This window comes from Mycteria americana, chromosome 8, assembly GCF_035582795.1.
Source record: "Mycteria americana isolate JAX WOST 10 ecotype Jacksonville Zoo and Gardens chromosome 8, USCA_MyAme_1.0, whole genome shotgun sequence".
In the NCBI taxonomy this organism is placed as follows: Eukaryota; Metazoa; Chordata; class Aves; order Ciconiiformes; family Ciconiidae; genus Mycteria; species Mycteria americana.
The window spans coordinates 35,278,472-35,305,529 of NC_134372.1; the positions used below are offsets into that span (position 1 = coordinate 35,278,472).

Genomic DNA, 27,058 nt, shown 5'->3' on the forward strand with positions numbered 1-27,058 from the left:
TAGAATTAAAAAGAAATGCCCTTTTTCTATAAATAGTTCTGTTCTGGATATTTTCTTGGTGGGTTCCTGTTCCCAGTTTCAGCTGAAGGTCCCCCAGAAGTCCAGTGTGGGGAGCTTCAGCTTCAGGGTCCTGGTTAATTCTCAGCACCTCTTTAGGAATTGGCACAGCTTTAATTGCATCTTCCTTGACCTCTCTTGCTATAAAAAGAAAATAGTTTGCTACAAATTTGATGATTGACTGACCTTCTTGTTTCTGGGTTTGCTTTATACAGAATTATCAGTTTTAGGGCCAGAAAACATTGGTGCAAGTTATCAAATGGCTGACTGGGTCATCCTGCTCTGCAAGACAGTTCTTACCGTGGCTGTCAGTGATTGTTTATCTTGGTAAGCCAGGTAGAAAGCTGTCAGTCGTTGCTGTGGGGCATTGAGTTTGTTTCAGTGCACTTTCCACTGGGTTATGGTCAATGCAAAATGTCGTAAGATCCACTCTTCACTAGATTCAGTTTAGAGAAACTTTTGCAAAATTTTCCTGTCCCTCCTTTTGTGGCTGGACAAGAGCCGGGGAGCTCTGTATTCCACCATTTTCATGGGCTGTATGTAGAGACTCTTGCCAGGTGTAACTTGCTGTCCCAGTGCTCACCTCTCTGCAGAATATTACTGCAGTCTTTTCCAGCATCCTGCCCAGCATTTTAACTACGCTCCTAATTTCTCACAATGAGATCTTGATGTACTGTTACGAGACGTGTGGCTGGCACGGCCCTACTGCCCTTTAGTGACAGCTACTCCTGATATCAACTAATACGAAATCCAAACCATTTTTATCCTGGATCTTTTATCAACAGTGTTATTTGCTTGCTTTCCTCCGAGTGATTTTGCTTTACGGTGCCAGCACTTGGTGCTGGTTTTTTAGTCTAATGCTGCTTATCAGTGTATCTGGGTTTACACTACAACTGTCTCTGCAATGCATCTGGAGATGAATTTGTCACTGATCTAATAGCAGAATTGCAAAATTGATGGTTTAGTAGTTTTAATTCAGGAGCTTCTTATGAGTGCAGAGAACCTTGTATGTGGTTGCTTAAAATAAATACTCTGGAGTCTGTTGGCTGTTGATTTAAGGTAGCAAGGTGGTTCAGAAGCAAAACTTCCTGAGTTCTGATAGAAGCACTAGGGGGTACTTACTGTTCCGGGAGTGAAAATGGCTGCATCAAATGTGCTGTGGATTTCTGGTTTTACTAGATATTTGTACTGAGATACCAACTTCAGATGGAAAAATGGATCACTGTGCTTACTCATACCACTGGGGCCCTAACTCAAGGATTCTAGTTCACACCCAACTGTTCTTAAACTATCTGCTTTAGAGAGATAAACTTAAAATAATTGCATTCTCATTCCTTGCTCTGGAAAGCTTGATGCCTGTTGTTAGCTGCTTTCTGCAATTCCACTGGCATGCGGTATACTTTTCTTTTAGACAAGCTTTTCTGTAGATGACATTCTTTTGTTTGTTTCCTGTATCTTTCTTCCAACTTGATGAAAGCCGTTATAAATTTAGCTGGAGATCTTTTGCACATCTGAAATGGATGCAGCATTTTCTGTGTTTTTTGCCAGATGTTTAAACATTCACCTACAGGAGTGCAAGTAGCTTCTCTGGGAGTATTCGATTACTGAGAAGAGTTTGCAAACCACCAGCTTTTGTATCCAAACTCTCTTACTCTGAATCCTTTTCAAAGCAAAGTTTGTGTTGAGACTAAGACTAAACCTGAACTGATGAAGTTATTCCTGTGTTTGTGAATGACATCAAAGCAAAATATCAGAGATCTCTAAATCAGCAGGTGAATATAGCACATAACAAACTTCATTTTATAGGACAGATGACTATTTACTTGATCTAGACTTTCCTTAACATGGTGTTCTGGTTATTAGCGAGGAATAGCAATGTCAAGGACTGTTCTTACTTAAAAAAAATATTCCCCACCATTGTTAGGTTTCTGTAAAGACCATTATTAGCAAGGAGCACTGAGCACAGTACTTGGTGCTTGTTGTACCACAATGGCAACTGTCGGATGGAAATGTGAGAGAAAAAAATCAGTAACTGAGACTCCAGCTTGCACAAGGCCTGAAACAATGGCACTAGCTGCTTTTGCAAGTGCTTGGGAAAAGTTTCCAAAAGTGTGTGTCAGTAGCCAAGGCACACTCGAGTCCAGTCAAATGGTTTGTGAGTGGCTTGAGGCTGCCCCTCGTGTCGCCATCCGTGAACACTTTGTTCACTTAATTCCAGTGCGAGCTGACGTGATTTGAGGTGCTTGTGTGTTTTACCTTTCAAACACTTAAACCTATGCAATGTAAAATTGTGCTCGAGGGGATCATACTTCAGTCGGTAACTATGAAGGGCTGAAGGGTATTTAGGGGAACAGTGTTATTGCCTTTTAACTTTGGAAATATGACTGGAGGAGCCAAGAAAATAATCGAATATTTTCTTACAGCAATTGTCAGTCGTGGTATTGAGAAAGACGAAGTTGGAAACGATGGTTACAAATTAGCAAGTACAGCTCTGTGTATGCATTTTTGTGGTAATTTTTCAAACTTGAAGCCGAAAAGATCTTCTGAAGTAGGAAGGGAACAGAAGACAACACAAAGCACAGTGCAATTTGGTGATTTTCATCTTCTCAAACAAAAGCGTGTTGCTGGCATAGCAGAGACTTTTCTGAGGGATTTGATTTGAAGCCAATCAAATTTCAAGTCAGCAAGAACAATTGTGCTGGTTTCAATGTGTTTTGGAGCGAACTCTGGATTATGTAAGTTTTTTTCCTGAAAAGTTGACTGTCTAGAAATAACCCTTTCTTATGCAACAGATCTGTTCCCTAAATATTTATACTGAGAGGCCTATCACATCACTTCAGTGACAAGAATTTGCTTTTACTGTTTTTATTCCTATTGGCATTACTGCACAGCCAAGGCTACACTTCTACATTACATTAAATCCCTACTGACTTACAATTACTTGTACCTGAGCAAACTGCCATAGACACAAGAGCTTTTGGCAGGTGTAAAAGGTGCCTTAGGGTTCGCTGCTGAGCTCCTAGTAGTAGTGAGAAAGCATCTTGCAAATGAGAGGCTTCTTGAATCCAAGGGTAGTTTTTGTGGCTGACCATTAAAATCAGCAGGCTTTACAAGGAACTGACTGCGTTAAATATCAAATCACTGAAATTCAGGGAAAGCAGAATGAGCAACGTGACTTTTCTGTTCAGTTTCCAGAGAAGAGCTCTTTGTTGGAGGGCATGAAGGAGTGGGAGGGTGAATCATTACCACCACACCAGGAAAACGTTACTGATGACCACTCTTCTGGTCCAAGTTGGTAAAATAGTTTAGTAGCTGCTTGGGTTTTAAAAAAAAAAAATAAAATTGAAAGAATGAGAATTAAAAGTAATGAGGCAGCTTCTTAATGCAGTTTCTGTGCGTAACAGACTTGGTGGTGAGAATAAGCTCTGGGGTCAAGTGAGTGAATGTGGATGGGCAGCAGGTGCTCTCTTGGCCTCCTGAGAGGCAAAGTAACCTGGAGGAAGGACTTAAAGGTTCTTGTTAAGCCATGTGGGCAAATGGTAAACAGCGTTATCTAGAAATCTCATCACTTTGATGTAAATGAAATGTCATAATTGATCCGTTCAGCTATCTGCTGTCAGCTGCTTGACAGAGATGCATTACAACACTACACATGATCTCAGATTCATTAACCTATCCTCAGCTGTGCCGCTGCCTGGGAGCATTATACTTAGATTCAGTTGTATGAAAAAGAATAAAAAAGAAGCGGGGAAGAAGTCAGGACTTGCGAGAGCGTGTTTCATAACCTACTGTGTTAACAGGTTTCTGTCGTTAAGAATATAGAAAAAGAAAAAAAATGTTTACATAGTGATTGTTAAGATTTAGTTGATCTAGTACTACAGTAACATTGTACTCTTGTTAGCTAGGCAATATTGAAATGTATCATGCCAGGGTCACCTGAGGAGACTGATAGTGCTTTGTAGACCCTGTTACTGTGCAGGTGGATTTCAACCAACAGCCGGCATTAGTAATGTGTTAAATGTCAGGTTCTTGGCCTTCTCAAGCAGGTGTGGGCCGGTTCCTAGTACACCACCAAATATGGCAGATGGACATCTTTTGTCTGATCTCAGCAGAAAATGCAACTATTGGACTAGATAGACTTATGCAGACTGTATGGTGTATCTTGCCCTTGGAAGTTATTCCTCTAAATTAGAGCTAATGCCCATTTTCACTGCTTGCCATTTGTCATGAATTTGGTCTCTTGCGGCACCGTTATTCTGTGGACATGATTTATTACCTTTCATGTGTCTAGGAAACATGCTGTTCATGAGAAATTACTCACTGGTGTAGGGCTTCATTTTTCAAAAGTTTAGGTACCCTGAAAGGGTTTAGTTACCCTTTCATTTGCTGGGGGGAAAACTAAGAAGTGTGTGTTAATGAGCTGCAGCAACTAGATGTAGATTAAGTAGATTTTCAGCGTAACTTGAAAAAGTTAACAGCTGGTTTCTAAATACGTAAAAGATATTTATTAGTATTTTTTTGCCTGATTAGTGTTTAGCAGATATAGCCAGATTGTTCTGAGCTATATCTGTTTTTTTTCTTTTTGTAAGCTCCTGATGTTTTACCACATTGAATTCTTCATCTCCTTAGAACTCTGTTGCATTGCAATGACTGCAAACTTATTCCAAAGCCCCCAAGTTCTTTATAAAACTTTGGCTTTGTTTTGGCCTTTTAAAAGGTTATTTTTTCATTTACCTAATATTTTCAGCCATCTCCAGTTTTAGTACGTTGTTGAAAGCAGTGCAATAATCTAATGAGATGATCTGTTTGAGCAGCTGGTTTTAACCTCTGTGACATTTCTTGTTTGGGATATAAGTCTCTGCTGTCACTTTAGTACATGCTGTAGAATTTATTTTTTTTTCCTCTCTTCACCCCATCTTTGTGTTTTTTCCTTCCTTTGGGTCAGAGCTAGCAAGGAAGCATCATAACTGAACTGCCATATGACAGATTCTTTGTGCTGAATGTGAATTTTTCTCTTGTTTTCTGACGTCTCTCTTTCACAAGTGGGGGAGTGTGCATGGGGTTGAAGCCAAAGAGGAATAAACTGTCATCTCCCCCTTGAGAAAAGAAGTGTCTTTGGCATCATTAGTTCAAGGTCACTTGCAGTTCTGGTTCTCCAGCATTTATGTTCCTTTCCTCTGGCCCTCCTGAGATACTTGATAGCTTGGAGATATTTTAAAGGTATCCTAGAAGTTCGTTTCAGTTCAGCTCTTAATGGAATGGAGGCAGTTGCCTATGCACTCCAGATCACAGTGCTCATTTTTGTTACCTGGAAGAAACAAGCAGAAATCCACAAGAGACCAGTTATCATCAGAAACTTTATTCCAGTTATATCCAGACTATGGTGGAGTCTTGTGGCTCACCAGTTTGTTTTGCCAATGACAACATGGGGTGACTGAGCATAGCTCTGCAATCTACAGAGGTCCTGCAAGATTCACTAGTATTCGTTGCTCATACAACACTTCAAGTTCTTCAGATGTAATTTGGGGAGTATTGAAGATGAAGCAATGTGTGTTGCAGTATGTAAGTGCAAAATGTCATTATAAGCAATAGCTCCTCACAAAGAAAAAGTGAGTTTAATAGGCTATTACATTTGTTACAATAACTGTACTTTTTTGTGATACCTAAGGATGGGTATACTATGATCTGCAATATGGAGTCAGGCAATTTAAGATTTTTCTCTTTTTTTTGGTAAGTATTGAAAGGCTTGAGACTATCAATGAAACTGAATGCTCTCTTCAGGCTGCTCAAGCCAGATGCAAACATTGGGCACTAAATCGATGTTCTGAACAAAAATTGCTCTCTATTGTAATTCAAAGCAAAAGGAATAAAAGATGTTTCCCAGAATTTGAGCATATTATCATCCCGAAGACAAAACAATCAGTTAGATCTGTTGGAGCCATTTTTTCTTTTTGTGCGTTTACCAGAAGTTGAAAAGGGGAGAGAGGGGAGAAGGAAATTAAAAGAAAAAGAAAAGCTGACCTTAATAACTTTGTGACAGATGTTTAAAACTTCTCACTGTGGGCCAAATGATGTTTCCTTCTTCTTTATCCTTCATCCCACCCATAGTTTTGAAGTTGCTTATGGATGCACAGTATGATATAAGTAGTGTTATAAGTCGAACAGCTGTATCTGACTAGGAGGCAGCTTTGGCTCTATCTTCCCTGTGTGTACCTCAGACAACACAAGCAAGGAATGTTTGCTGCATGTAGCAAGAATTCTCCATAGTGCACTATCTTACACATCTCACAGTGCACTCTGTGAGTAGGTATTAGGTGGTGAAATCCATTCCATAGAGCTGGAACACACAGTGCATGTGGCTGAATGTAGAGGAGGAAGAGATGGTGTGTGCCTCTTGAGTTGCAGTCAGGCAAGTCTGCTTGTGTAAACTAATACAAATTCAGAGATTTCCTTTTTGGTTTTTTTGAAGTCCCCTTTTTTGTTTTACACAGAATTTACCATTAGAATCCATTGTATGTGAGGAGGATTAAATAATCAGAGTTATATGAATAATAACACTAGTAAATAACAATGGGGCAGCATTAATGCTTTTGGTTCTCAATTGTTAAATAATTAAGAAGGTTCAAGATTTCAAAAGACTCCCATTTGCCCACAAACAAACACAGAGGCCAGTTGTGCACTTTTATTGTACTTGCATTGTTTCACGACCGTGCATGCTGTGCCTGTAATAGCACACCACTAGTGGCAACTTAAGTTCTAAGTATGCAACTGCGGATGACTTTCTGTGGCTAGGTTTCCTTATTGAAATATTTGCTGCAAGTTGTCTAACTTTAAATATAACAATCAAATGACTCTACCTTTTTCTTTTTGTCCCTAAAAGGACAACATTCAGCTGGTACTCTTGATTTAGTAAAAATGTTGGCTGTTTTGATTATTTGTCGTCAAGCGTGTTTGTAGGCTTGAAAGAATTAATTACTTAGAGGCATTTGGCGGAAAACTCTGATTCTTTAAATGCAGTGGTAGAGTTGCAAAGCTTTTATTGCCCATGAACTGTACTTTCAAGATAGAGCTGTATATTTTACTGCATTGTATGCTTGATTATCGAAATAACATTAGAGGGGGTGTCATAAAACTTATGCCATACTATCCCAGACCACTGTGAAAATACCAGTGACTTTAAAATACTTTTTTGATCAGGAGAAGTGACACGGCATGAAGTGCCAACTCCATCAGTTTTCACAGGCCAAGTTTTCTTCTAAAGTCGTTGCTTGGTATTCAAACTCTCCCTTGAAGGTGATGAACAGTCCAAGTATTAAGGCTTTTGGTATCTTTTGTTAAGCCAGTTATTGGCCTCTAAATGTCACAGAACCAGCAGGTTGGCTATAATTATTTGGTGGCCTTGGTAGACATAACAAAATATTTTTTTATTGTAAAGGTAAAAAATCCTTGTCTTACAGACATGGCAAGGTCTTTACATCTTCTTGAGAGGGTAAGTTTAATGCCGCTACTACTCTGCCATGCGTAGAGGAAGGATTTTGATTTCTAGAATGTCCTATCTCATACAGCAAGTTCACTTTAAGAATTACAGTTTCTTCCCATATGCCCCTTCCAAAAAATGAGGAAGGGATTGGAGACAAAGGGATGCTCAGTATCCCAAAGCCCGTGGCTTTGATGTGGTTCCATTGTTCTGTCGCACCAGGACTCCTGCGGCAGCAGGATTTCCCCACTGCTTTCTCCCCCTGCTCTACATACATACAGCAGTGAAAAGGGACCTGGGAGAACTCGACACGGTCGTTTGACACAATGTCATGTCTGGCATGGGACAAACTGCTTTATCTCTTGATGCTGCAATTCATCCTCTGTGGAAGAGGACTGACTCTTGTTCTGTGTTGTACCGTAAGGATACATTCATTAATGTTTCTAAAGCGTTCAGAACTGTGGCAGTGGGGGCTGTGCAAGTATAAAGTGACTACCTTTCTCTTCTCTAGCGACTGACTGTAATTTTTGTAGTAGACACGCTGTGATTCAGAAGTGAAAGCAAGTCAGTAATAAATCCTTTAAATAAGATTTATGATTTAATGAATTTTTTGCTAATAGTTGGACTAATTCTGCTGTGCCTTCATGAAGATTTTTTTTTTTTACTCTGTTCCCTTTCATAGCCTGGGAGAAAGATTTAATTTTAGAAGTTTCAGTTGACAAAGACATGCTGGTGCTAGATACGTATTTCAGATCCTTGTCATTGTACTCTATTTTTAAATTCAAGTCCCAGCCAGCCTAAAAAGCACACCCTGTGTCTATGCTGGGTGCTCTGCATCCGTGCTACAAAGCTGAATTCTTCCAAGCCTTAGCACAAGGCCACCAAATTTACTTTTATGTTTTTCCTATTTAGTGAAGAGAAATGGTCTAGCAAGTTCTTTTCATTATCACAGAACTAAAACTGGTCATAAAAACAAACCCCCTCCCTCCAGAGGTCTGCTCAGGCATTGGCAATTGTTAAGATGCTTGCCTATCAACAGCCACTCGAGAAAGAATTTTAACTGGTTTTGTGACGTCAAGGAGGACCACGAAAATATAGTCTGGTGCCAAATTACCTCCATCATTGAAAGCACACAGTAAGAAATAGATAACACAGAAATAAATCTTTTGTGCAGTAGCTATCTCATGATATGCTCCAGCAACTCCAATAAGTGAGGTTGTCTGGTATAGTAATAGCTAAAGAAGATGATATTTCAGACCCTCATTTTCTAATTTATGATTAATGAAAAGCCAGCCTAATCTATCTGACATCCTGCTGTCTGGACAGAATGTCTGCGGGTAGCTTGGACCTTGCAGAGGGAAATACCCTGACAAAGTTACAGCCTACGAAAGTGAACAATTTAAGTATGGTGGACAAAAAACTGAACCTCTTGAATGAAAAGATGGACAAACTGTTGCATTTCCAAGAAGATCTGACAGGCAAACTGCAGCGAGTTAACAAAGGCATTGATGATGTAGAAAAAGGCATTAACAAGCTAACAATATCCCGAGCAGCTCCTGATGAGACAGATGCAATGAAAAAGGGCCTAAAGGTATCGGACAGTACTCACCAGAATGATATCCAGAGCATATGCTCAGAAGTGTTGAAATTGATGAAGGCTGCCCAGCTAGATGCCTCAAAGCATAAGGAGAGGCTGGCAAAGATAGAGAAAAGGATTGATACACTGGATAAAGTTATTACATTTGTGGGAGAAGTATTAAAAAATTCTAAAGTAGTGGATTTTATTCTCAAAGGCATTGTGCCCTGGAAGAAGGGGAGTCTGCTGGAAATCCTTGTTGAGGTTGGTTTTGTTTTACTATTCTTCATATTTTTCTTTATGATGTAGCAGGGCTTTAGGCTCTCTTGCCGATTTCTTGCATAACATATAACTCAGGTTTTCCTGTCAGTATTGCGGTTACAGGTTACTGCTGTGACCTTTGAAATGCAAGGCTCTCAAGGCAGAGACCAAGGCTCAAAGCATGCCTTGCAGTCTTATGTCTGAGGTTCCCAAAGTGCCTGAGGTTCCCAAAGCAATCCTGTAACGAGTATGAGGAGCAGATTGCTACTGTAAAGGAAAATTCAGCTTCTACCAGTGCTCAAAGATCAGCAACGTCACTCAAATTAGTGACTGAATTGAGGCCCCAGTGAAAAGGATAAGTAACATACTGGAAGCGTTTCTTGTTGGAAGCAGCTGCTATTTTCTTGATTGATTATGAATTCTGAACACAGCACCAGTTACTAAAAGCTGTACTGACTTATGGTCATATTACTGAGCAGATTTATATGTCCTTAGACATCTAAGTTGTCTTTAGCTACATCTTTATGATGACACTGTGACTTTATCAACTCCATCGACATTGTCCACTCCTCAAATCAAATAGTTCTTGTGTTTGCAAGTTCCTAGACATCAATTCCTAAGCATTTCTTAATTATTGAGGACAGCGAGGGAGGAACGGGCAAGACTGGTACGTAGTTGATATGGTGTTTTGGAATAGATGAACCTTGTTTTTAAAAGTTACAGGCATCTGGAATTAGTTTTAGCTAATAGGAATTCTCAGTTTTCACTATGGCTTGTATCCCACAGTGGGGAAGAAGGTGGGAAAAACTGCAAGAGTTGGAACAGGTTTGTTCATTCCAAGAATCTCCTCCTTGGAAGGAGGTGTGATTACAGTTAGGAGAACTTAGCTCAAATCCAAGTGTCCATTTGTATTTTAATCCAAATATTTTTCACCAGAACTGTAAAATGTTTTGGTGGAAGGTACACCTAAACTTTCACAAGAACAGGGCAATGCTAGATGCTAGCATACCTCTTCAGGCTTTCCAAGTGCTCTCCTGGTCTCCCTTTTTAAGTGCCAGAGGCTGACAAGTGAGCTAGACTGTTAGGAGACAGAAGAATTTATAAAGAGTTTCCATTAGTGTTGAGAACAATAAATCCTACATTAGGTATCAATCTTAAATCTGGATAGAGATGGAGCTTGTACTTGCTTGCAGTTCCAATTTCAGTTCTACAGAATTTCTGAGAAATGGAAAAGTTTGATATGTTTTGGTGAAAGCTGCAATGTTACAAGTTACTCCCTGCAGTCACTGCAAAGGACAGATACAGTCCTTTGCAGGATTTACACCTTGAACTGAACTGACAGTGCACATGTCATATGTCACTGGCATATGTCTGGCATATGTCACTGGCACATTGACATATGACTGGCATATGTCAATGGCCAGGTGAAGATGAATATATAGATGATAAACTAATTTTGTTTCCAGATTGTCAGTTTCTAAGAGCAGTAAGGAGGGATGTAAATAAAGGGAGGTGATGTGAGGGATGCTGGAGGAGTGTCTCACATGGACTTCTAGCATACTGTCGGGGTTAGTACTCAACTAGCCACTATGCACTGCCTCCTCATTGGTGTGTGCAAAAGAGGAGATTGAAGGAGGTTAGAACTTCATCCAAATTTTGTGGATAGGTGGATAGAGACTGGGAGGTGGAATGACCTGCTGTTGGTGACCTGATGGACTAGGATGGGGCGGAGGTCTCTGTCCCAGGCTCTAACCACTGCCTCGGTTGTAGAACGGGCAATGTGTATTGGGCAAGCGGAGAGTTTTATGACTAACTCCAGTTTTGCAATATGACCATCATTGTTCTCCTCTTTTGTTTCTGGTCATGAACGGTTTTTGAAATTGGAGCATAAGGTCAGTTATAAGATCTTAAGATATGCCTATACTTTGATCACAGGCTGCTGAGTGATATTTGAACTAGGCTTGAATTAGTGAGGTAGCGTATGTACGTGACCTAGCTGGGGTAACGTGGAGCAAAGCACGGGTGAATTTAAAAACAAATTGGCTTGCGCTGAGCCATGTGCTAACTTTGGTCTGGTTTTTGCAGCCTGTTTTGTGATGGCGGTATAGACATGTCCAAAGAGCTCCACAGTGGCACAGGGGTTGCCCACAAAAAGAATTTGCTACCTGCTTGTTTCTGTTTTCCAGCCTTTGCTGTTTTGTAACAGCGTGCTGCTTATCACAGAGCTGGCTTAGTGCAAGGTTACTCAGTACGGGGATGGGAGTGGGGAGGTCATGTTTTCATTTCTGAGTGAAGCTGTTTGTTGATGGTATGACAGCATTCCAGGGATGCCATGGGAATGCTTATGGAAGAAGTTTTGTGGGGTTGGAGTCAAATTAATAAAAGACTATGAATTGAGCTTCATAGGATCCAAACCTCTGACTTCTTATTTAAAAAACTATCAGGCAGAAAAACTCACCAGCATTAAACTATCACTTATCCAAGGCTTTCTTTGCACGTAAGATTTTGCAAGAATAATGATCCCCCTGGTAATTGTTGCAGGTTTGCTTAGAGCTGTAATAAAAATGGTAATGATTTTTTACTACTTTTACTCTTTGGGTGTTTTGGTTTTTGGGAAGTGGGGGGTGGGGACTCTGTTTTGGAATCCATATGGTTGGAGCATGAAGAATTTAATCCTTAACCGCTTTTACTCACTGATGAAGGGGGTGATTTGCAGCAGTCTTGTAATCAGAGTTACCTGCAGAAATATTTTAAATGTTGCTTATTTGCTTGTACAAATAAGGATAAGAGGCTGCTCATCCCTAGATCTTAACTGTATGCCAACCAAGAAAAATGTTATGCTTTGTCCTATTTTTGTGTAATGCTTTTTGCTAAATATTAGTTATTTAGTTTTAATTTGATTACAAATGTATTGCTGTGTAAAGTGTTCAGTGGTGCTATTACAAAATATCCCTCCTCTGTGTGCTTTCTTAATTGGAGGAAGAAATTTGCTTAAAAATAAAAATCCGCTGCTAAAAGATGGTAAGTCTGTTTTTAACCATGCCAAAGGTGACATGCATAATGTCAAGTACATACACAAAGAGTTACCATAAAGCTAGAGGCTCTTTTTTGGTATCACCTCTATCATAGCTCAGATCATGAATCTTTGGATGCCTTGAGACAAATATGTTAACAGTATCTTCAGAGACATTGCTTATCTTTCAGTCACCAGCCAAAAAACAACAGAAATACATTATAATTTCTTTTTCTAATTTCTCTCTTATGTTTCACGTGTCATGATTTTTAAGCAATATGAGTAAAGATGACAGGAGGCAAAATCTCGGACAGTCAAAATTTTGGAAAACAGTGAGCTAATGTTTTATTCTGTGTCATCTTGTTTTAGAAGTATGCCTGTCTGCAAAAGCAGAGAGAGACTGGAAGAAGGGAGTAAACACAGTAGTAACTAAATAACCAGCAGATCAGAGGTGTTACTGTCCATTTTATAGAATCTGAATACCTACATAGTTGGAGGAACCTAGTGGGAAATAAGCAGTCTTGGCCATAACTGTTATTTTTGTGTTCCCCTGTCATTTTTAGGCCAAAGATAGGTCTGAGGAGAGTGGTGCAAAACCTAAGCATGTGCTTAGTAACAGAGGAACCCAAACTGAAAGCAAGAAGCCTCTGGAAGGTATGTATGACTCCAGGCATGCTACAAGATTTGACTCTAGAATGTGCAGCAGACAGACTGGAAATTAATAGCCTGCTATTTCCCACTACCTGAATTACGCAAATGTAACTGAGTAACTTTGTCCACCAGTACTAGGAAAATAGAGATGTTCTCACCTCCTCCGCAAGAACATCTGTCCCCCAGATCAAACCCCACAAAACCCTAGAAGATAAAGAGAATAAAAGCAGCACCTTTGGCTGCACAGATTTTTTTTGCTTTGAAATTACAGTGAGCTGAATTGAGAGAGCAGTACTTGCTTGGAGATACCACGAAGGTAGTGGCAATATCACACAGCAAACCTAAAAAATTCTTTTCCCTTAACACATCTGAACCAGCCCTCCCTCCTCCCCCTCTCTGAAACAGGGACATGTTGACATTGGGAATATCTTTTTTTGATCAGCAAGTTTCATTGCCATGTCAGGGCTAGATTCCTATTTAGGATGTAACTGTCAGGGCATTGCCCTGTTGCATCCATTATTAATGCCTGTGGAGTTGCAACAGGGGTGAACGTGATGTTGAGCAGGCCCTGTCATGCTGTTGTCTTTACAAATTGCCAGTGAATCCTTTAAATTACGGTCGATGCCCTTTTTAGCTTCCTCATTTAGGAAGTGACAAAAATAAAGTAGACAGTTGGTCACAATTCTGACTCGAAGGCAACACAGGGTTGTGATCGAATCTCAATAGCTGGTGACCTATGTATGCTGAACCCTGAAAGAAGTTACCCTAGAAATTTCCACTGTTAATATTCACAACCATTGTCATGAGAAGGGGCTGAAGAACCTTCTTGTCCTTTTGTGGAAAATGCAAGAGGTGCTGTCTCAAGCCCCAGCATCCCTTGGAGTTTTGCTCTGTGCATTTCTGCTGCTCTAATCAGGTAGAGGGTGTATCAGGTTTAGGAGGGCCCTGGATGGGTCTGCAGTGCCTGAACTACCTGTTACATTTGCCTGCAGAGTGATTTCAGATTTGAAAAGCAGTGAGCTGAGCCTTGCAAGTTTTTTGTTTGCTTTGTGGAAATCCAAGTTCAATCTATAACACTGCTAGAAAGCCAGCAGAGCAGTTAAACCTCTGATTAAGCCATGAGCTAATAATGGCTGTCTCAAGCCTGCTGGTGTAAGGATTTTAAACCTTTCAGGGGGTTTCTTGCTACTTTTCAGATGTATGTAACTGCATAGGTTATTTTGAGTGGTGGGTTACTTTACTCCCTCTCTCTTTTGCTGTCGCTTTTGTCAAGGATAGTTCATTAATGGCTTATTTTATTCAGAGACAAAAAATGGGAAAAAGCTGGATGAAAACAAGGGAGCATGTGAGAAGGTGAATGCTTCTAGTGCTGTAGCCCACAAAGCCAACTCCAAGCCCCAAGTTAAAGAGAGGACGGCGCAGCAGCAAGCAGTAGAAGGTGCTGGCAAAACACACAGCTCTAAGAGCTGTCAACAACAAAAGGACGTTGGTGTCAAAGCTTTGAATCAACACAACGGTCTTCCCTTCGTAAATCAAGATCATGTAGGCAACCAAAATGTTCCTGCTAAAGCACACGATATGGACAGAGCCCCACACCTAGATGAGTGCCACAGGCAGCTTGTTCATCAGAAACTCAGAGAGAATGAAAACAAACCTCCATCGCTGAGTGTGGCGTCCCAGGAAGCTGTGCCCTCCACATCCCAGGCTATATCTGACACAGGGTGTGAAGTGACACATACCAGGTAATGGCCTCGTTGGCAGCTTTCTGTGTGATCTGAAACCATTTCACGTGTTAGAAGGAAAAAAAGGAAAGCCAGGTCATTAAGGGAGGCAGCTCCTGCTGAGGCGTGATCCAGGGGAAAAACAGCCATGCTAGGATAGGAGTGGTGAGACCTTACAAATGGTCAAGGCAAAAAACTCAAAGCAGCAAGGGCCCCGTGTAAATTTCTGTGAAGCCAAGGAGTCAGAGGGCTAGATGTACGGGAGATTTTTTATATGATCGGGGCTTCTGTGTATTAGAGATAGAAAAGTGACCGCCCTAGTATAGCGCAAGTAGTTGGACATTTGTAAACCATTCACTCCTTTCCAACTCCTCTGTTTCTATAACCATGGGGGTGAAAGGAATTTGAGATATTTACTAGTATATGTCAAAACCAAACAACATGTTTCGTTTGCTGTCCTCGGTGTTTTTGTGGGTTTTTTTTATGCCTTGGTCACCTAAAGATATGACCAGATTGTTCATTTATTAATCTCTGTTAGCCTAATCTTTTCCTCATATAGGTGTTTTGTAATATGTCTTTCATAATCTATTTCCTTTAGAATTATTTATTTAGCATTTTTATTTTAATTCCATTTATTTAAATTACCCCCCCCCCCCAACAAAAAACAACAAAAACCCACAACCAAAAAACCCCTACCAACCAAACCTCAACAGATCGAAATTCTGTGGCAAATTTTAACTGCCATGCCTTCACTGTCTGGACTGGTGGATATAAAGTTGTTTATATATGTGTATGTGTGTATGTATGGGTGATAGACACACAGATACATACACACATAGATACATACACGCACATACATGTATGTTACTTTGTGTGTGGAATTTCCCCGTTGCTCGTTTGTACAAATCGGTGTCTGAAGCCCAGACAAGAATACGACACTACTTTGGTGTATGCGTACTTTAATTTGAAAACTTTGAATTTGTAGCAGTACTTGTGAATATAGGGTGGACACTTAAATCTTCCTGTGTAATGGGTGTCTACTGGGATTACAGGACTCTCTAAAAAAAAAAAAAAAAAAAAATGTAAATGAAGAATAAATTACCAAAATGAATGAAAGTTGTCCTGATGTCAGCGCATGGGCTTCATGAGGGAGAGGGCTCATTGCGAAGGCTGGCACACTGGGGTATTTTTCTCCTAAGAGGCTGAGTGTAAGGATGTGGCAGGAGAAGGCAGAAGCTTTCACTACTGTGGCCTCTTTTCAAACATTCAGGAACAACTTTGTGTACAGTTTATAGTCACTGTTACCTCCAAATCGGTTGCTGTAATAACAGCAAGGAAAGAGGGACCTCCCTGTACTTACCCCGTGGGTTTTAGGCTCTGGCTGGTGAGCCCTAGGCACTGCGCTTCAACAGCTGGAGCGGGTCGGTCCCAGCTGCCTGCCGGGACGCTGCCTCGGAGGCTCTGCCTGTACTGTACTTCGAGGACGGCATAAGGTGTTTGTGAAGCAGGGGAGGAACAGTTGCTGTTACCCCTTGGCAGTCAGTGCTGGTTGATCATGATGTGCCAGGCGGTGAACTTGGAGATAGGCAGCAGCTTCTGGAGCAGCTGGCTGGTTTGGACAGTGGGGTGTCTGAGCCCCAAAGACTTTGGTTTTGGGAGGAGGAAGGCTGACAGATAACGGGAGGGCAGAACCCAGAGTAAACCCCAGGGGAAGCTGCAGCCTTCCTGCACAGGCTACCTACTATGCTTTTGTGTGTGAAGTCACATGAGGGTGGTAAAGGCCTCTCTAAAATGAATGCAACTTCTAATGAAGTCTGTAAGCCCACGCAGAAGCGTCGAAAGAACATTGCGTTCCCCTGCTTGGAGAAACGCCCAAGAGTCCTGCCGAGTTCAGGCTTGTCTAGATGGCAGTGGAAGTGTTTGCTCAGAGCTGTGTTCGGCTGCTCTGATAGCTCACTCCGGTGCAGCTCAGATTCATAGCACAATGCAAGGCTGTTAAAGGTGCTGAAAACGAGAAACTTCAGACTCTTGTTACGCAAAAGCAGAAACATTTTCTTTTATAATACCTTTTGTAATAAGGTCGCTCCACTGAAAGAGGCAATAGCTTTTGCGAAAATAAGGTACGTTCTCTCCTAGACATCAGAAATTTTCTTTACTTGCTGTTGTATAAAATCTACTTTACAACTTCCCAAGTTTCAATTCGGCCTCCCTGAAATCAGACTGTGCGCTCATGACAGTTGGAGCAGTAACAGTTGACTCAAAAATCATCACACGAATGTCTTTGATGGATTTTAGGAGCACAGAGAATTGGTTTTAACCCGTATTCTTTTTAGGCAACACAAGAGGAAGACAAATCATTAAACTTTTCCAGTAGCTAGAATGCCAAGGAAAATAGTATCGATGAAGTGAGAGAGTTTATGAAAGTTACATTTTTAACAGAAAGCTGTGGAAAGAATGCTATCCCATCAGAAGACACAAACACAGATGTTTGAGTGTGCAAGTCAGCCAGCTGGAAGAGGACTAGGGTGGATGCAAACCTTTGGATTTGTAGAGCTGTATGAGCAGTCAGTCATTTAGATAATCAGCCTGTAATTTGTGAAGGCAATCACTACCCCCTCTCTGCCCAGATGAGTGGTATTTTATTAGACCAGCTGTAATAGTTGCGGAAAGTGGGTAAGCTTTCAAATGTGGGATTAACACTTTGCAGTGTGAGACATTTTGTGTTCAGCAGAAGGCAGGCATATACACAGATGAGGACACAGGAAAAACATCAGCGTGCTTTTTGATGCTATTCCTTTAGTGTTGTGAGCATTTCCTAAGAGGATTGATACAGTTAGGTTTCTTTAATACTGTAGAAATCTGTGGTTTCAGAGGCTTATAGATTTTTCTTCCCCCACAAAGTTACAAAACTAAGGCTAGTCATCTGCATACAATGTCAACTGTTTGCTCTGCAGGATATCCATCAATGTACATATGACTGAAATGAAAGAAAAGATTGAGATGACCAAGGAAGGACACTTAAATGATCACAGAGGTAAAAGTCCCAAAGTAAAATCCCCATCCTCCACACCAGCAGAAGTGGAAGGAGTCAAACAGCTGCCTGACAAATTAAAACTTCAACGGAGTCCTAAAAACATCAGCACTGAGCCAAATCAAGAAGTGAAAGGGGACACTAAGCAAAATGAACTTGCACCTCAAACAGGGAAGCAACAGCCATTACTAAGCAAGCCCAAACCAGGTAAAAAGGCTGAAGAGAAATCAGAATTAAAATGCAGGCCCATAACCTCACAGAATACCTCTGCAAAGGAGCCTACGAAAGATCTGGGGGTAGAAGTGAAAATCCATCAAGAAACAGCAAAAGCAGAAGAATCCCTGACAGATACCAACTCTGAGAGGAGAGAATCTGAGTCTGCATCTTCACGGGGAAGTGAAAATGATGCTCGTCAGTGTACAGGAATGGCACCAGAGAAGACTAAGTCATTGAAAGCTAGCAAAGAGCTTCCCACACAGGATGAAATGATCATCGGTAAGTTGCTCGCAGTTACTCTCGGAAACTTTTAAGTTGAGGATTTTGTGCTACTCGTGTTATATATACAATGATAGCTGGAGCAGTGCTCAGTAGACCACCTGTGTCTTACAGTTCAAGAGCATTTTGCCATGGGTACCTTTGACTATGTAAATAACAAGTGCATTAACACTTGTGCAAATTCTTTTAATAGTAGTTTTCCTTTTAAAGTGTGTTTTGGGAAAAAAGTTCCTTTAAAATAAAATTGGGTGAAGTATATGTGTGATCAGAAGTATGAGTAATTTAAAAAAAATAAATTTTCTTTAGATTAAACATTTATTCTTTAAGACAGAGTATGCAAACCAGGTATACTTTAGCAACTATGGACTGGAGATCCAGAGAGCAGCAAAATACTTCAGGAAGAGTATCTTGCTGTGGTCTTTGTTGTGTTATTGGCCATAGATCTCTTCTCGGTTACTGTGTGAACACTTCATTGCATTGTTTCAGGGGGGTAATCTCTCCTGGCAGCATAAATATGTGTATGTCCCAGAATGTACATACATGGGTAGATGTCCTGATCTGGATCTGGCTTTCTCAGCAGTAGCTGGAGATGAGTTGAATACATGTTAAATTGCAGCCCAAGATATCTGGAGATTAATTGTAAAGTTGCTTTGAATGGGGGACACCAAAAGTGGGTTTATGGAAGGTTTACCCTAGAAAAACTTGGACATTAAATGTATCATGGTTAACTGATTTAGCTTCCCACAAACTGATTAAACTTACTAGTTGTGATGTTAACGTTTGTAGCTTTAATTTGGACATTGTCTGCAAAAATCTTGCTGCTAGGAGAAACTTTCTGATTTTACCAGTAACTGTCATTGTTTATCATTGCTGTGTATTTGTGCTGGTCTTCCCAGCTGCCATATTAGGTGTAATTTTTTCAAACTTCCAGATATTTTTTTCAGGTGACCTCTTCTGTTAATGCATAAACTAAGATGTTGATCTTCTAAAGGTGTCCAGTGGGTTTACTGTGTTAAAAAAACAGGGTTGAGATTCAGGAGGTCAACAGATCAAGGATCCTATTCTCAGTTCCGGGCCTTTATTCCTCATCTGTAAAAGGGCGTTAGCAGTGAAAGTCCCTCATTTGAAGTAACAGAGAGACTTTGGATATTTTCAGCACCTCCCTTCTCGTGGCTAGCTGCAAATGCAATGGTGATTTTACTTGCATGCCACTCTAAAAATAGTGAAGGAATCGCATGCTTAATGTTATCCAGATACTTCGGTGCTTGTCTGAATTCCAGTAGAAGAAAAAATGATGGCGTGGCAGAGGAATACAAAGCAAAGAGAAAAGCTGGGAGAGAGGGTAGTGCACTTAAGTATAAAGTTCTGGTTTGAGTGTTTGCATGAGCAGCTTATCAGCAGCAGTCAGAGGCTGGCTTGTCCGGGCGTTTCTGCTGGCACCCAGTGTTTCTGCCTTAGAGCCCCACAGCCACGGGAGCGCTGAGGGCTGAGGTAGGGGAGGAGCTGTGTGTGTGCATTGTGGTCCCGGCTCTGCGTCAGCAATGCCTGTCTGAGAAACTGGGCTCATCCCTCGGGGAACTTCAGCATCCCTTCAGCGATGCTGAAGGTGGGGGGAGCACAGGAGTATGGTCTTGTGGAGCGGTGGATACTGGGAGCATGGAAGGCAGTTGAGACTTCTCATTACACTTAGCAAACACAACGAGGCGATGTCCACGTCCTGTGGATTGAAATCATTGGTGTGAGGGAAGTGATGCTGAGTGCAGTGACGTGTGTAGAAACATCTCAGTGACCAGCTTGTCTCCTCTTTTAGATGACAGCCCTTCTCCTCCGGCTCCTTTCGAACATCGCATAGTGAGTGTCAAGCAAACAGAGGTGACAACGTGCTACTCGGTGTGTTGTCACGAAGTACTGGGCGGGTAAGTCTCCCTGTCCTTAATGCTGTACTGCTGTTGGTGGCTAAGGCATGGAGAAATGCAGTAAGCTGGAGAGGTAGAGCTGTCTTCTTCAGATGGCTCCAAGGCGTGCGTTGGTGAGGCACCTACAAGCTCACTGCAGCCAGAGTGAGCGGGTTCATCCTTCAGACCTTTTGGGCTACCATGGTTGCTGGGCTCCTTGTATCAACCTTCTGTTGATTTGGGGGGGGGGGGGGGGGGGGGGGAATGTCCCTTAGATGCCTCGTTTCTGCCCCAGTTCCATCGTCAGATGCCTGATTGTCATCTTGGATGACTGTTTTTTGCATTTATTATAATAATCCTGGCCACAGCTGGTGTCATGACAAAAACCTGTAACCTTCAGGCAGGCAGATTCAGAGCATTTGAAGTCAGCAAAGCCCATTAGGTCAGGCAGCTTCCAAAATCTTTTTTCCGTGCTGAACTGCACGTTAAAGAAAACTAAGGGGGAAGTTATAATTATTTTGACCTTACATTTAGTTTTCACTCATAGGAAGTATGCAGCTGCTTCAGCATTTGTATTCTCGTATCCTTACTTATCTGACAAGAAGGTTTGATTTGCAGGCTGATCCAAGTACAAATATGGCTTAGTAAGTATAAGCCTGATGGTGCAGTAACAGAAAGATGGTGTTTAGAAATCATCCCAAGGGGCATTAACGTATCTGGGTGACATGGGGGAGAATTTACAACACGCAAGAAATGCAGTCTGTGGAGTGGCTACAGTTACTGGTCTTATAGTCATTTAAAAAGTTATGAGATCAGGACAGAAATATCCTTGTTAATATACCCACTAACGCATCACTGAAGGACAGCAAGCGGGTACAGTTACAGAACCGAAAAAGAATATCATCAGGTCATCATACCGCAGTGAAATGTAGTAATACGAAGGGGGCATAATATCTTAATGTAAGGATTGAACAACTGGCTGGAAAGATAAAACTAATCCTTCGTAAGCTGAGAGAAAGAGGAGATTCATGCTGCTGGCCACCTGATTCTGTTCACTTTGTCCTGTGCTATTTTTAATCAACGATAAGAATAGTTGTATGAAAAGTTTCTGCGGTGAGCTGTGTTGAGCCGGTTTCCCATCTTTTGTTCGGTATCAACAGGGGCCGTTTTGGGCAAGTTCACAAGTGCACGGAAATATCAACCGGTCTCCACCTGGCAGCCAAAATCATAAAAGTGAAAGGAGCAAAAGAGAGGGTAACTATGTTGCTGTGAACCCACACCAGCACACTCTAAACCTGGCCTTGTTGCAAGCACCTTAACACCACTTCCCGGAATCAGCCCATAAGAGGCACCTTGTTGTCGGGTAGTATCAAATACTGTGAAATCTGTCTTAGTAAGTAGCAGCTTGGACTTTATATGATTGTTTGTCACCTCCAGTGTTTGTGATTGAACCTTCTGTCCACGTGAGTCCTGTGGTATCACTGTTACTGGGTTTTACAAATAATTGTATTTGAATATATTGGAATTTAAGGAGCATATTTTGTTCATTTTTTGTTAATTTACTATTTTTTCAGGAGGAAGTAAAAAATGAAATTAACGTCATGAACCAATTAAATCACGTGAATCTGATCCAGCTTTATGATGCTTTTGAAGCCAAAAATAATATCACTCTGATCATGGAATAGTAAGTTTAAATGATCTCAGGAACTGTCAGATGTTTGGGTTTTCTCAGGTCGCTAAAGGAAATAGGAAATGATAATTCTGAGGTGTGAAGAAGACTTGGGTGGTTTCCCAGCCTAAGAGAGAGTTGATTTCACTTTCAGAAGGAAAAAAAAAAAAAGTTTTAAAGGTAATTTATTCAGGTTAAAAATTATATGTTTGGCAAGATTACAGTTTAAACAAATGGTAAGAAGGGCAGCTATCTTCAAGAGTATGAATGAAGTTACAAGATTGTTAATGAACAGAACTTCACTATGGTTCATTTTTCATTTAAGTTTAACTTACAGGCCCCAACATTGTCCCTAGCTACCAAATTACATAAAAGCGTTGTAGGTGAATAAAATCTCATATTAGGGAGAGTGTGAAGGTGAGAGACCCAGACAAGAGGAGGAGTGAGGTGTTTTAAGTAGAATTAGAAAAGACATAGAGAAGGTAGGAAGGTGATTCATTATATGCGTGGTCTGCCTCCTTTGAATAATTTTAGGATTAATAAAAATGCCTCCCCATTTGAAGCTAAATAAGAATTTTGATCTATATCAAATATGGAATTCACAAAAGGGAGATTTCGTGATGTACACCTGCTGCCTTTTCTGTGTAGTGGCATATGGCTTTATAAAAACCTGAAGTTTTATAACCTAAAAACTGAGTTCCTGCTACAGAACTAATTGTTAATGACATGAAGGAAAAAAGAACACAAAATGAAATAGCAAATATAAATACGATAAGACATTTAAAATGTGGATATTGAAATTAATACCGGAAGTTTTTACCTTGCAGAACCTTGTCAGAGCTATGTGTCTGATGTAATTTTCTCTTAATTTTTGTGCAGAATTAAGTCCAATTGTCAGCTCACGTAAAATAACTTTCAGTTTGAGAAGTTTCATTTAGTATATTTTATAGGTTGAAGACTTATTTTCTCTAGACTAGTAGGGTGAGCGAAGAATAGATACTTTGGTACTCCCTGTAGGTTCTCCAGGTCCCCATCGGATCCCCAGTTTGGGCTGGACATACATCCCCCCCAGATGTTAGTGGCAACTCTTCCATTTTTTAATTTAGATTCATACTTAATTTCACACTCAGAAATGAAGTCATTGGGACTACTGATACACTTTATATTGGATGTGTTGTTAGGACTCTTGCTAAATTAGAGAGTCTAAGTTCCCAACTTGGAAATAAATTGAGCTAATGAGGAATTTTAGGGTTTTTAACACTTTTCTGTGTCAAAATTTTAGTCTTGATGGTGGTGAATTATTTGACCGGATCACAGATGAAAACTACAATCTAACTGAGTTGGATGCAATCCTATTTACCAAACAGATTTGTGAAGGAGTCTACTACTTGCACCAGCATTATATTCTCCATTTAGATCTGAAGGTCAGTAGTTCATACTCTCCACTCTTTAGCAATGCTACGGTTTGAACCACCACAGCGTCTCTAATTACAAGAGTCATTTCTCATTTCATGGACTTATGTCATAAAGAAATAGACTTACTTAATTCAATAGCCACAATGAATGGAGCTCTAGAGATTCATTACTTTTTTTTTTTTTTCAATGTCTGTTTGGTAGCTTGCTTAGAATAGTGAAACGAACAGGATTCTGTGCTTTTGCCTCTCTTAAATCAGAAGCCTTTCATTCTGTGTGGAATTAAACAATGCCCTTTTGTCATCAATCAAAAAAACCACACCCCGAAACCTCTTTGACTAGAAATGCCTGCGGTCTTCCCTCCAGTTCCCCCTACCCCCTTGTAACTGTGTTCAAATACTATTCACTCATCTGCCTATTGTTTGTACTTTGTACTGCCCGGAAGGGAACTGCAGTAAAATGACAATGTTTTCCTAATGGCCCCTTCATAACTGATCTTTTTGAATAGAAGTACCAACCGATGTTTTTTCTGCTTGTTTATACAGCATCTTACACAAATGATATTAGACCTGGTCGGCCTGTAGACAGTTATGCAGTTGTAGTAAGTTTGGACACCATCATCCCCCCCATCCCCACCTTGAAAAATATTCTCACTGGGAAAAAACAAATTTTTGCCTTCATGGGCAAACCAAAGGATGCATTTGACATGTTTCTTGTGGCTTTTTATGGAGTTACTTTTATACTTAAAGATAGATCCAGTGGGTAAGCCTCAACCATCAAACTGACTCTACTGTTTCACACAGGGGGGCCTTTCCATTTCAAAATCTATTTGTTATCTGTGGTGAAATGTAGGAATACTGTTATACAGGAACAGAAGTTAAACTTCTTTATGGGAGGTCCAAAACCAAACCTTTCACTAACTCAGTATGCCAGTCAAATCCTCCTCTCACATGGTAGGAATAGAAGGAAAAGTATTATACTGAAAATTATTATTAAAATCTAGAGATTTTTATACTCTTTTGCTAGATGTCTCTCTCAAACAGTCATACATTTAACTCAAAATACCCTCTTCTCTTTTTGTAGCCTGAAAACATACTATGTGTAAATCACACAGGAAACCAGATTAAAATTATTGATTTTGGATTAGCAAGGAGGTAAGAGAGTTCAGTTATGAATTTATTTTAAAAAACAAAACCAAAACAAACCCACAAACCTCTGACATGTTTTTGGTAGTTCTTGGGGGTTGTTTTATGCATTTTGGTGGCTCTGAAATAATTCTGCTATGTGAATGAGCTAAGCAGTATGCTGCTGCAGACATGAGTTTTCTGCTGTGTGCATTAATTATCTAATTACTTTTCCAAATAATATTTCTGTTGGATAAAGCTATACTGCTGTTCTAATTATCTCAAAATGATTCCCCATGTAGAGCTTTTACTCTAGGGACTCCACGAAGGCTCTCAGAGACTTCTTGACTGCTGTGTTTTATTGCGCAGGTTCTAGTTGTGGAAATTATCTGCTAAACTCTTTATGTAGATGAGTTGATTGAAGCGGGGAAAAAAAAATAAAAGAAAAACAAAAGCATGTTTGAGCCATCCCTTGTGAAACAGGAAACCCTCAGAGAAATACGGACTTTTCTCCATTCCTTTACTTTGCTCACATACCTTTGTTAAATGAAAGCTGTGAGAACATGAGTCAATTCTCCTAGAATAAAAAGGAATGACTCCTGTTAGTATAACAGTAAGAACAACAACATTTCTCTATTTCTTTTCTAAACCCTTTGAGGCTTTTCTTAAGCCAAAACCTGGTACATTTGTGCATATATGTACCTACGTGTGTGTATGTAAGTATCTGTCCGAGGACTTTTTTCTTTTAGAAGTATTTTATTAAAACAGAAGTGGATACATTGAGTTGGTGTTTTGGGTTTTGGTTTCTTTTTTTTTTTTTTTTAATTGGGAGGGTAAAGATGCAAACTTCTACTAAAGTAGTTTTGAAAACAAGATCTTCCAGGAAATAGAGATGTAAAAGCAGTGCTTTAATGGTTTGTTCTGTCTGTACACAGATGTAACTCCAGCTGCCATCAGTGACAATTATTACCGGTTCAGTCTTGTAACCTTTCCCTTTTAAGCAATGGAACAGAATAATTTTCTCCCTATGTGGGATCACTGTTTAACTTGTTAGCAAGCCCAGATTCAGAGTCCCACCTTAGCAATTATATTGTGCTCCTATCTGTTATACAGACCTTTACCCTGAGCTGTAGCTGGGTACATCCTACTAAGCAAATGCTCTCCAAACCTGTTTTAATGGGAGCTGCTTTATTTGTTTTATGTTGGACAACATCTGCTGGAAAGCATCCTGTGGAGCCTGGCAGAGAGTAAAGCTGCTGTCGCTCTGTGGGGGAGGCCTTTGCAGGTTTTATTGCCCTTGGTCTTCCTTCTGGTTTTGCTCTGGCAAAGGGATAGCTGATGGTGTATTCACCTGAAGTCACAGCAAAATTCACCAATTTAATTTTTTAAAGACCCTAATGCTATCCTGATTGCTTGGGTGAGTCTGCTATGCTTGCTCTGCCATGTTCACATGGCAAAAAGCCATGCCTTGATTTTTACAGAAGTGAGATGTGTTCCCTAGCCTGCTCTCAGCAGTGATGTCTCTGTCTTTCCGGTAAAGGTACAAACCTCGTGAGAAACTGAAGGTTAATTTTGGAACTCCAGAGTTCTTGGCTCCTGAAGTGGTGAACTATGACTTTGTTTCCTTCCCAACAGACATGTGGAGTGTAGGCGTCATCACGTATATGTTGTGAGTAACCCTGTGAGGGGTCGCGGTGATGGGACCAAAGGCTCTGCAAGAGGGTCTCTGCAGAGCAGGAATGCTGCAAGTACTGAGCCCATCTGGCTGTGATTCCTTCTAATTCATTCTGTTAAAAAAATCCAGTGTTTAATGCAAAGGCACCTTGCTGTGCGTACAAAGTCTCTAAATAACAAATAATCCTTTTGATAAACATGTAAATTTTCTTCTCCCTTACCACGTTATTTAGCAAGGTAAAATGTGTCAGGTCTTTTTTTACTCAGAAAAGTTGCCCAAAGCATGTCAGAATTTTCATTTTCATTGCGTTCTCGAGGACTTGAATTAATTTTCAAATTTGCAATCTGATCATTTTAGTAGCTTGGACTTGGTGTGCATCTGCGGAGAGGAATTAATGTTGGGTGTTAGGCCATGGGTCTAATGTCCTGTCACAAACAGGGCTAAAACTTTTCTCTGATATCTGGATGGTGGCCATGCACGGCTTGTCTGTCCAAAGCCTCTGCCTTCTGATGAGCTGACTTTGCATCCTAGAATCTTTCACAGATGCTTTCTGTGAACTGGATACATTTCTGGTTTAAATTTGTATGTTAGCCAAAACCCAACTGAATGAAGTAATAAATGACTGAAGCAATAAATCTGGGCTTAGGGACTAATTGAAAAAAGTATGCTATTGTTCAGAATGCTGTTTAATTCAAGCCAAATATGGATATGGGCCTTGATTTAGGAAAGCTTTTGAGTCCCCCTAGCTTTCCTAGCTAGGAAAGCACTGAAGTACGTACCTAGATCCCCACTGAATTAATTTCCTTGGGGATATATTAACAGTGTTCCCTGACGTAGCTGAGTGAACTGCTAAAGAGTAACACTAACATTACAATGCTTTATTGCCCCAAACTGTTGGCTTATCTTGGCAGGGATCGAGAAGTGGAACCCCCATAGCTGAGAGTCTGTCCTCTCCACAAGCTAACAACAATAAAAAGCAGAGGATTTGTATAAGGAAAAA

General features: G+C 40.5%; 1 protein-coding gene across 3 annotated transcripts in view; it reads left to right on the forward strand.

Moving 5' to 3' along the window:
- Positions 1-27,058, forward strand: part of MYLK3 (myosin light chain kinase 3) — a 49,224-nt gene that overhangs the window by 17,227 nt on the left and 4,939 nt on the right. For all 3 annotated transcript variants that reach the window (XM_075510679.1, XM_075510680.1, XM_075510682.1), the window contains 9 exons: positions 12,948-13,038; positions 14,339-14,777; positions 17,711-18,282; positions 20,093-20,198; positions 21,338-21,431; positions 21,752-21,861; positions 23,129-23,270; positions 24,343-24,413; positions 25,924-26,052. In XM_075510679.1, coding sequence (XP_075366794.1) covers positions 12,948-13,038; positions 14,339-14,777; positions 17,711-18,282; positions 20,093-20,198; positions 21,338-21,431; positions 21,752-21,861; positions 23,129-23,270; positions 24,343-24,413; positions 25,924-26,052 — 1,754 coding nt within the window. The remainder of the gene's footprint in view (positions 1-12,947; positions 13,039-14,338; positions 14,778-17,710; positions 18,283-20,092; positions 20,199-21,337; positions 21,432-21,751; positions 21,862-23,128; positions 23,271-24,342; positions 24,414-25,923; positions 26,053-27,058) is intronic.